The sequence below is a fragment of the Balaenoptera borealis genome (genome assembly GCF_965194805.1).
Source record: "Balaenoptera borealis genome assembly, chromosome: 3".
Taxonomy (NCBI): domain Eukaryota; kingdom Metazoa; phylum Chordata; class Mammalia; order Artiodactyla; family Balaenopteridae; genus Balaenoptera; species Balaenoptera borealis.
The window spans coordinates 47,440,374-47,450,985 of NC_138866.1; the positions used below are offsets into that span (position 1 = coordinate 47,440,374).

At 33.5% G+C, this 10,612-nt stretch overlaps 1 protein-coding gene across 7 annotated transcripts in view; it reads left to right on the forward strand.

Moving 5' to 3' along the window:
* TXNDC16 (thioredoxin domain containing 16) overlaps nt 1–10,612 on the forward strand; it is a 137,420-nt gene that overhangs the window by 108,606 nt on the left and 18,202 nt on the right. For 5 of the 7 annotated variants that reach the window (XM_082384820.1, XM_082384819.1, XM_082384824.1 and 2 more), the window contains 3 exons: nt 344–482; nt 5,077–5,237; nt 7,858–8,048. In XM_082384820.1, the coding sequence (XP_082240946.1) occupies nt 344–482; nt 5,077–5,237; nt 7,858–8,048 (491 nt within the window). Of the gene's footprint in view, nt 1–343; nt 483–5,076; nt 5,238–7,841; nt 9,584–10,612 lie in introns of those variants that run through there. The other 2 variants (XM_082384822.1, XM_082384825.1) reach the window with 2 other exon arrangements.

Here is a 10,612-nt window from a genome sequence, read left to right on the forward strand (position 1 = left end):
CTGTCTCCTTGGCTCAGCAGTTTGGTGAGCAGCCCAAAAAGTGGAGAACCATTCAGTGTGTTCCTAATCCTATTTGGACATTTTCTTGATAAATAAGTTGTCTAGAAAAACAGATCTGGCTAGATTACTATCTGTTGCTTTCTTCTAATCTAGATTATCAAGGTTCTTGAACTTGCTCAGATAGCCTCACATAGAAGATAAGTTTGTCTGGAAATCGAGTTCTTTTTTCCTTAGTAGGGCTTGCCATTTGCTGCCTCCATTCTGACTTCTTGGCCTAACTGTTCATATTTTTGATGATTTGCTATATTTTGGTTGGAAATTTTAATACTACATTTCTCCATAGGTCAAATAAATATGCTGTAACTCTTCCAGCCCTGCTGCTTGCCAGACACAAAGAAGGCAAAATCGAGAGCATTTCATTAGCTAACGTCCATGCTCAAGAAATAGTTCAAATAATAACAAATGCATCACTGGAAACATTTGTGAGTATATTTTATAATAAGGATGTTATTTGAAATAAGAAAATCTAGACCAGTTAAAGACAGTGTGTTTTAATATGTGATTTTCCAGCTTTTGTTGGCACAGGGCATGATGTGTTGTGATGTCAAGATTCATTGGGTTGCTCTGTTTTATTATTCACCTGTTATGCATACAGCTTCTTTAGTCCACTGCCAAAAGTTTACGTGTCTTTGGATTGTTTTTATTGCTGAGATGCTTGTGGCTGATGGCCAGTTGAAGTACTCAATCTAGGCTGAAACTTGGCATAAAGCACATAGATTCCAGAGAGCAGACTTCTGGGCTTCAGATCCTTGCTTGTCTTCCTACTGCCTGTATGTAAGCATCTCTGTGCCTCAGTTTCCACATGTGTAAAATGTAGGTGATAGTAGCCCCTGCTGCAGAGCGTTATTGTAAGGACTAAACGAGATAGGTGTTCAGTGCTCTGTGTACAGTGTTTGGCCCCTGGTAAACACTCAACAATTGTTACCTGGTATTATTACTTATACCATTTTAGAGCAAAATACTGTCTTACGAAAGTCCTTTTCTGATGCTTACTTTGTGTAATAATGGATTCAGGGGCCCAGCAGATGTAACCTGCATTTCTTGATTTTGGTTGTTTTGCATTAATATTAATTGTAGCCAGAATATTATAAATTTATGCTTTTCTACCTTTCTAAAGTGCCATAGGGGCACTATTATCAACTATAAATACTGAACGAATATCCTCCTGTTACTGTTTTTTGTCATGCTGATCTAAATGATATTACATTTTAGGCTCAAAGAAATGAATGTATTCTTTAAGTTTTTTGTGACCTCAGTTCTATTGCCTCCCCTCCCCCAATTAAAGTTACAGTTTATAATTAATCAAATCATTACTATTTTCAGGATGTGGTTTTCTAAATTATTTATAAAGTAACATTTTTGTCTTTAATGACATTATTAAATGACTTTCTTTAGCATATACATAGTGTAATATTTTTGGAATTATTATAAGACTTTAGCTTTTTTTTCCAAGATAATACAGGAAACCATAAAGAAGAAAATCAGGATAAACCATAACTTCTTTAACCAAGTTTAAATTTGGGGATATATTTTCCCGAACTTAAAAAAAAAATTCCATGTGTATATATGTGTTTATCTTTTTATATTAAGGGATATTTCCACCAAGAAATAAAGATTTGCATATTAGTTTTTAAATATTGGCATAATATTCTGTTTTACTAATAAACCACAATTTATCTAATTTCCTGTTGGTTAATATTTAAGATGTCTTTAGTTTGTTTTGTTTTGTTTTATTCCGGGACCATCCTTATAGATAATCTTTGGGTGCTGCTACGACTATATACGTATGGTAAGTTCATAGAATTTGAATTGCTAGTCCAAAGGGTAGGCACATTTTGAAGGCTTCTGACGTTTATTCCTGTTTCGCCCAACAGAAGATTTGTATCATTTTACTCTTTAATCTTTGCCTAACTGCTAGATAAAAATAGGTATCTAATTTTTTTCTTTAAGATTATATTCTTTAAGGCTGAGAAACTGTGGGCAAGCTTAGCAACTATCAATGTTTATAGTTAAGGCAAATTTACAACGTTTTGGTTTGCAGTGTTCAACTAAATAATGAACAGCTGTAATAAAATTTATTTTGCTTTTAGTTACGATCTTTTCATAAATTCTAAAACCTTCAAGTGGTTATTAAATTTCTCAGTGCTGCTTTGTGTTGGAGCTTTAAGTCTAGATAATCAGTGACTGTGTACAGTAGCCAGCTAGCAGTAATCTGTCTCCTGGCCTACACCTAGTTACCAGAAGGACTTTGGATCCTTCCTCTGGATAGGAAAGAGGAGTGGATGGCCGGTTGGTAAACATTTTTTATATAACATCGAACTTTTATTTTAATGAACCTGATGACAAATTAGTCCAGGTAAATAGTGCCCAAATCTGAAATACATGATAATTTACTATGTAAATATCATAAGTAAGCAATGATATATCCAAGGCTGTCACACTTAGAACTATTTGTTAGGTAATATGTTTAGCACTTTTCTCAGATACATGGAGTTCCTTTTTATGTTCTTATTATGAATAAGTTAAGAATATCAGAACCCACACTATTATAGTCTCTTACATATGCAAATAGCCAAAGGTCACCTTCCAGCGACCACATTTGATGACCTTTTCTGTTTCTCCTTAACCTCTGAATAGCAATCAAAACTCTTGATTGTGCTTTTCCTTCTTAAAATTCTCTCTTCCTTTGGCTATTGCAATTCAATCCTCTCTAGGTACACTTTCAACCCTCTGGCCACTCTAGAATTAACATCTTCAACCCTTTTTTCTTTTTTTGCTATGTTTTTCTTTGGGAGACTTTATCTATACCCATAACTTCTACTGTTATACTAGCTGATGATTCCTAACTCTGTTTCTAATCTTAACTTCTAAACTCACACAACTCTTACTCTTTCTTTCCTGACATAGGAAAGAGCAGTGCCTGTCACTAGCCTGTCTTTCCACAAATTCGTATTCCAGTTAGTTAGTCATCTAAAACAGGCCTAACCATGTCATTCATTTGATACAAAATGTCAGTATTCCTGAGAGCTAGAAAACCTATGGAGTCATTTTCCCATCTGGTTTGACAGCCACATTTGCCTCTTGCCTGCCTGAGTCTGGTACGCTTCACTCTCACTGTTCCCCAGATACTCTGCATGCCTTAACACCTGTCTGCACCCTCATGATGCTCCCTGTATCTGGAATCCCCGCTCTAGCGCACACCTCTATCTATCAAGGTCTTATTCCTTATGCAAGGCCCAGATCAAACACCACTTCCTAAAATCACCCATGAGCTCCCCTAACTTGTTTTTTAGTTTTAATTTAGAGCCAATAGGTTTCCTTAGTGTCACACATTAAGTTTTTTCTTGGATCACAGCAGTTTGTATACTTCTTTCCTTCTCTAAGCTATGAACTCTTTGAGGGCAGGGTAAGCATCTTACTTCTTTTTGATTCAGTACCCAGCATAAGATCTTGGAGTTCTCAATAAATTTTTGAATTGAGCAGTGATGGCTCCATTGCACCGGATTCGTCAAATCCGTTCTGCTGGCTTGATGAGATCTGTCAATTTTAGGAAGGGGACGTAACTCATGTAGAAGAGAAAAGATGATAGTTAATACAAGAATACAACACAGAGGAGTTTGGAGAAGAAGGGATCTAAGATTTAAATCGTGAAAGAGGAAGGTGTGAAAAGAGGATTTTGAGTGTGAAAGAGAAAGAATTTAAAGGAAAATGAGAATTGGCAGAGGAAAGTTGTTTTGAGAACTAAGTATGGAAAAGTATGTGCCAGAGTTTGGTGTTTGGGGATGAATCAGAGGTGGTTGGCACCATGAAAAAGATTGTTCATTTGGATTTCTAGTGTGATCCAATGAAATGGGAAGCTGGTGAACAGGATGCCTGAGTGCTAGTTTCATTTAACTCTTCCTCCTACTAAGCTGTGTGACTTCAGCAAGTCAGCTTCTCGTCTTTGGTTTCCTTATCTGTCAGCAGGGGATTAGTTTTATGATATAGGAAGATTTAATCCAGCTCATAAGTACATCCAGAAGATGAATTAATAGATGTGGTACTAAAAATGGAAAATAGTAGAAGCCTTTAATATTCTAAGTCACTGCTATTTTCTTTTTTTAATTTTTATTGGAGTATAGTTAATTTACAATGTTGTGTTAGTTTCAGGTATACAGCAAAGTGAATCAGTTATACATATACATATATCCACTCTTTTTTAGATTCTTTTCCCATATAGGCGATGACAGAGTATTGAGTAGAGTTCCCTGTGCTATACAGTAGGTCCTTATTAGTTATCTATTTTATATATAGTGTCACTGCTATTTTTAATCCTGAATATGTTAACTTTGTTTGTTACTCTTTTCAATTCTTGTTAATAACAGCCTAGACAAGTTGTCTTCTACAAATATATAAAAAAACATTGTTCTTTTTTAATTAATAAAAAGAATAAAAGGGTAAAATTTCTTATTTCTTACTAAATTTTTTCATTGTTATTTTAAACCCCAAAGAAATAAGAGACTTTTAAAATTTGTTTTAGCATATTATTGGATTACTTTAATTATGCTAAAAACTCATAATTTTGAAACAAAGTAAGATTTTATTAATTTTTAAGTAATCATAGATGTTAAAAGATTATATCTTTAAAGCTCAGCTTATGTTTTTTTTCAAAAATTTTATAAAGATATAACAAGAATTTTATTTGTCATGTGTATGTTGGCTAGTCTGATCCAGATTTTAGCATAAGAAATTATTAGAAGTGCTACATCCTTGTAAAACAGGGAGCTCCTTTAATTTATTTTCAAATTCTATTAGTAGTTTTATTTTGAAAATAACTCATTCTTAAGACAAAATGGGTTTAAATTAAAAAACTCTTGAGATTCATAGTTATTAATCAGTATAGCAAAATCTCCACTTAAATGAAAATGTTTGAAATATATTTTACAAACTAAAATTGCAAGAGTGATTTGAACATTATTTTCTACTTTATACACTATAATTCCCCGTTTCTCTTGGTTTGTTTTTTGTTTTAAACAGCCAGAAATCACTGTGGAAAATCTTCCCACTTATTTAAGACTTCAGAAACCATTACTCATTTTATTCAGTGATGGCAGCATAAATCCTCAGCATAAAAAAGCAATATTGACGCTGGTAAAAGAGAAACACTTGGATTCACTTACCCCTTGCTGGTTAAATCTGTAAGTATATATTTTTTTATTTTTTAATACATAAAAGGTAAAGAAAGTATAATTATTATTAAATTTTCATTAGGGAATGAAACTCTACCTGTGGAGTTATATATTATGGAACCAATATGTATGTTATCATGATATTTTAGCAACTAAACTCCCTCAGATTGTCTAAGATGACATTGTTTTAGATCGAATTCTGTTTTACAGTAAATTCTTTTTTTTTTTTTTTTTTTGCTGTGTGATTTTTTTTTCCAGCTTTATTGAGGTATAAATGACAAATAAAATTGTAAGATATTTAAAATATACATTGTAATAATTTGATATATGTATACATTGTGAAAAGATTCTTCCATCTAGTTAATTAACACATCCATCACCTCACATATTTGTTTTATATTTATAAACTTTGGGGGGCGGTGAGAACATTTAAGTTCTACTCTCTTAGCAAATTTCAATGATACAGTACAGTATTATCAACTATAGTCATCATGTTATACATTAAATCCTCAGACCTTATTCATCTTGCAACTGAAAAGTCTGTATTCTTTTACCAATCTCTCCTTATTTCCCCCACCCTGCAGTCCCTGACAACTTGTCTACTCTGTTTTTATGAATTTGACTTTTTTTTAAGATTCCACATATAAGTGATACTACTATGTAGTATTTGTCTTTCTTTGTCTGGCTTATTTCACTTAGCATAATGCCCTCAAATTCCATCCATGTTGTAGCAAATAGCAGGATTTCCTTCTTTCTTATGGCTGAATAATATTCCATTCTCTAAGTCTGTTTCTGTTTTATAAATAAGTTCATTTGTATCATTTTTTTTAGATTCCACATGTAAGTGACATCATATGATATGATATTTGTCTTTCTCTGACTTCTTCCCTTACTTTGATAATCTCCAGGTCCATACAAGTTGCTGCAAATGGCATTATTTCATTTTTTCAATGGCTGAGTAATATTCCATTGTATATATGTGCCACATCTTTATCCACTCCTCTGTTGATGGACATTTAGGTTGCTTCAGTGTCTTGGCTATTGTAAACTGTGCTGCAGTGAACATTGGGAGTGCATGTATCTTTTTGAACCATGTTTTTCTCCAGATATAATATGCCCAGGAGTGGGATTGCTGGATCATATAGTAGCTCTATTTTTAGTTTCTTAAGGAACCTCCATACTGGCTGTACCAATTTACATTCCCACCAACAGTGCACAAGGGTTCCAGTTTTTCCACATCCTCCCTAGTGCTTGTTATTTGTGGTCTTTTGTTGATAGCCATTCTGACAGGTGTAAGGTGATATCTCATTGTGGTTTTGATTTGCATTTCCCTGATGATTAGTGATGTTAAGCATCTTTTTATGTACCTTTTGGTCATTTGTATGTTTTCTTTGCAAAAATGTTTATTCAGTTATGTCCATTATTTAATTGAATTGTTGTTTTGTGATTGAGTTGTGTGAGTTCTTTAGTTATTTTAGATATTAATCCCCTATCAGATACATGATTTGCAAATATTTTCTCCCCTTCTGAAGGTTGCCTTTTCATTTTGTTGGTTTCCTTTGCTGTGCAGAAGTTTTTTAGTTTGATGTAGTCCCACTTGCTTATTTTTGCTTTTGTTGCCTTTGTTTTTGGTGTCATACAATAAATTTTTAAAGATAATAATTTTTCTGATTTTAAAAGTAATGGATGTTCATTGAGGGAAATTTGGCAAATACAGAAAAATAAACATTGTGTTATTTTGGCATTTTTCTTTAATTCCTTTTTCTGTATTTCTGTATTTTAAAAATTCAGCCTAAAACTTTACAGAAAATTATCAGTGCATTTACCAACAATATTTCCTGGTATATTTTCTAGATGTGTGGTTTGTGTTATTACATTTAATGTCTCTGAACACAGTTCACGTATATAGATACACTGTCCATTGTTCAAAGTCATCAGATGAAAGACATTTCATTTTTAACTCATTGGAAAAATTACAAAAATGAGGCAGTGTACACTTTTGTTGTGAAGAATTCACTAACAGTACAGCCTACTACTTGAAACAAAATTTTCCCAGGTAATTATCCTTGTAGCTATCTCAGAGTGAAATAGTCCTTTCCATAATGTGGAATGTGCTGTATTAGGAAAAATAGGTGTCTTAAACTTGTGGTTTCCTTGTATGAATACTTTAAAAAATCTTTTTAATTTGAAATTAATCCTGAGAAAAGAGACAATTTGATTTGGAAAAGGGGTATTTATTATGAGTATGTTGTTATTTTATAGTTTTGTAGCCATTTAATTTTTGAGCTGACGTGATCAGATACTTGACTAAACTTTGGAAGGAACCTATTGATTGTATTGAGACAAAATTGACAAGCCTTTGGACTATGTTTTTCATTAAAACTCATTGGTTGCCTTTTTTCTCCTAAGAGAAATACAGTAAGTACCCTATGTTAAAAGAAACTTTTTATGACTCTGATTACTAATAACATAGTTACAGACCTCTTGATTTTTAAGACATATTTTCATAAAATAAACTTCCTGGCATGATACTATATTTAAAGGTTAATATGTTTTACAAACTGTTGTTCTTGTTATTTTTTTATAGAAAGAAATATTAATTAACATGTTCAGTTGCTCCCTTTTATAGGAAGAATACTCCTGTGGGGAGAGGAATCTTGCAGGCATATTTTGATACCCTGCCTCCCCTTCCTCTTCTTGCTGTGGTAAATCTGCATTCAGGCGGCCAAGTATTTGCATTTCCTTCAGACCAGGCTATCACTGAACAGAACCTTTTATTGTGGCTGAAAAAATTAGAAGCAGGACTAGAAAGTCTTATCAGTAAGTTTCCTGTTTTAATGTGCACAATTCTATATTTTGTTACATGGATTTTTTTAAACTTAAATTATTGTTCATGGATGCTAGAATGAGTTGAATTGTAATGTTTGTAAGTATTCTAAATATTAATACGCTGATAGCATTGTCCATGGGACAGTCTCCTATATGGTAGGTATTATTACCCACAGAAAATAAGTGTCGTATGAAATTTAATAATAATAGCTAACATTTATTGAATGCTCAGTAGGTGTCTGGCTCAAAGCTACGTGATTCACATGCATTATCTCATTTATTCTCACAAGAGTCATAGGAATTATCATTACCTGTAGAAGAGTTAAGTAACTAGTTCAAAGTCATATAATTAACCAGTAAATGAGGAAGCTTGGATTTCAACATGGCTCTGTTGTACTCCAGAGCCAGAATTTTGAACCACAAGAAAATAGATCTTGACCCAGAATTTATAATGCTGGCTTATGACATGCCATAGTCCCTATTTTTCTAAAACCTATGTGGATTTATACCTGTGGTATAGATGTGTATGTTAGTTTATATACAATTGTGACAACAACAAGCCTGTTGATATAATTTAAATTAGTTAACATGTAATAATCTAGATCATTAGTCTGTTGAGGAAATAGTGTGAAATTTGATGTAATGAAAAGTTTCCTAAGGTACTTCTGAGGATTTTTTATTGGAAACCAAATGAACTATATTATAATAACATTTTGACACTGTTCATGACTGAGTTCTGAAATAAGGGTGTGTGTGTGAATATATATGTATACACACTGTGAATATATATGTATATACACACACAGTTCTGGTATATAAACTCCAATTCAGTGCTACACTGTCTCTCAGCCAGCATGCATTGTGTGAGTCTGTCATTATGTATATTTATGTATATTTAATCAGATTCTTGAATTTATTTGTTTTAAGTGCCAATCATTGCAGCACACCTGTTCTTCCCAAGAGGTCTATCTACTTCATTTCTGTTAAGTTACACAGTTTTAACTAAATTATTGTGTTTAAATAGTCTGTAAAAGGTATTTATATATTGAAATGTAATTCACATACCGTAAAATGCACCCTTTTAAAGTATACAATTTGATGTTTTTTTGGTATATTCACGAGGCTGTGCAACCATTACCGCTACTGAATTTTAAAACATTTTCATCACCGCAAAAAGAAACCCTATACCCATTAGCACTCACGCCCCATTCTCCCCTCCCTTCATTCCCTGACAACCACTCATGTACCTTCCGTCTTTATGGATTTGCCTAATCTGGACATTTCGTATAAATGGAATCATACAACATGAGGCCTTTTGGGTCTGGCTTCTCACCCTTAGCATAGGCTTTCAAGGATCATCCATGTTATAGCATGAATCAGTAGTTCATTCCTTTCTGTGGATGAATAATATTCTATTGGATGGATATACCCCATTTTGTTTCTCCATTCAGCAGTTGATGGACATTTGCATTGTCTCCACTTTTTGCTACTATGAATAATGCTGCTATGAACATTCATGTACATGTTTTTCTATCATCACGTACACAGATAGCATTATGGCAGTTGCCCCACTCTCTTGAATACAGCATCTTTGTAACAGGTTTTAAATTGGGAAATTTACATCCTCCAACTCTGTTCTTCATGTGCAGGATTATTTTGGCTTTTCTGGGTCCTTTTAGATGTATATATTTTTAAGTCTTAATTTTCTGAGATAATTTATTAGTTTTAACATTTTCCTAGGATATGTAAAAAAGTAATTAAATTGACTATTTTGTCTTCCATAATCTGAAAGAAGCCTTTCTATGATTGTTATCACTCAATGCTGGCTTCTTCATTCTAGCCACACAACATAGGGGTCCTTTCGGTTGTAGCTCTTGAACTCTTCAGATAGTCTGCGTTCTCTTCTCTATCTGCATTGCTATTTTATAGAGGCAGTTGAGTGTTGTCATTTTGCAGTTGCTGTGACACAGAGGCCTCGGGGACTCTAAGTCAGATAGGATTATATGTAAGTCGGGCCAGAGTACCTCTCCAACTGAATTGCTTTAAAAAAGGTCGTGTGATGTTCAAAGACACAGAAACCTGAGCTTCTGACCCAGCCTCCTTGATTACTAACTGTGTTTTTAGGCAAGTTTTTTCTTTGTTCCCTCCTTTACAGCTATAGAAGGAGATTAATAGTTCCTACTCTGACTACATCACAGTTATTTTAAAAATCAAAATTAAGTATACAAAGGCATACATTTTAAAGTGTAAAACCTAAAGTGTTATTATTCTTCATGTAAAGATCCTTTCCTACAAGCAGCATCCTTGGGGGCTTTGATTCCTCAACTCAAACCATTACTAGAGGAAAGAATCAGAATTATTCTTCTGAGTTTCCTGAGAGACTGGTATTTCTTCCATTGCAATTATGTTAATACCTCTGGTTTCCATTACTTCTTTGTATCACTGCTTCTGATCTTAAGTTATTCCTGCAGCCTCTGGGAATAGAGAAGAAGCAAAGGTCCAAGCAGGACTTTTCTGTATTGGGGCTTGTCTTCTGTGCTGCCAGGACCTGCTCT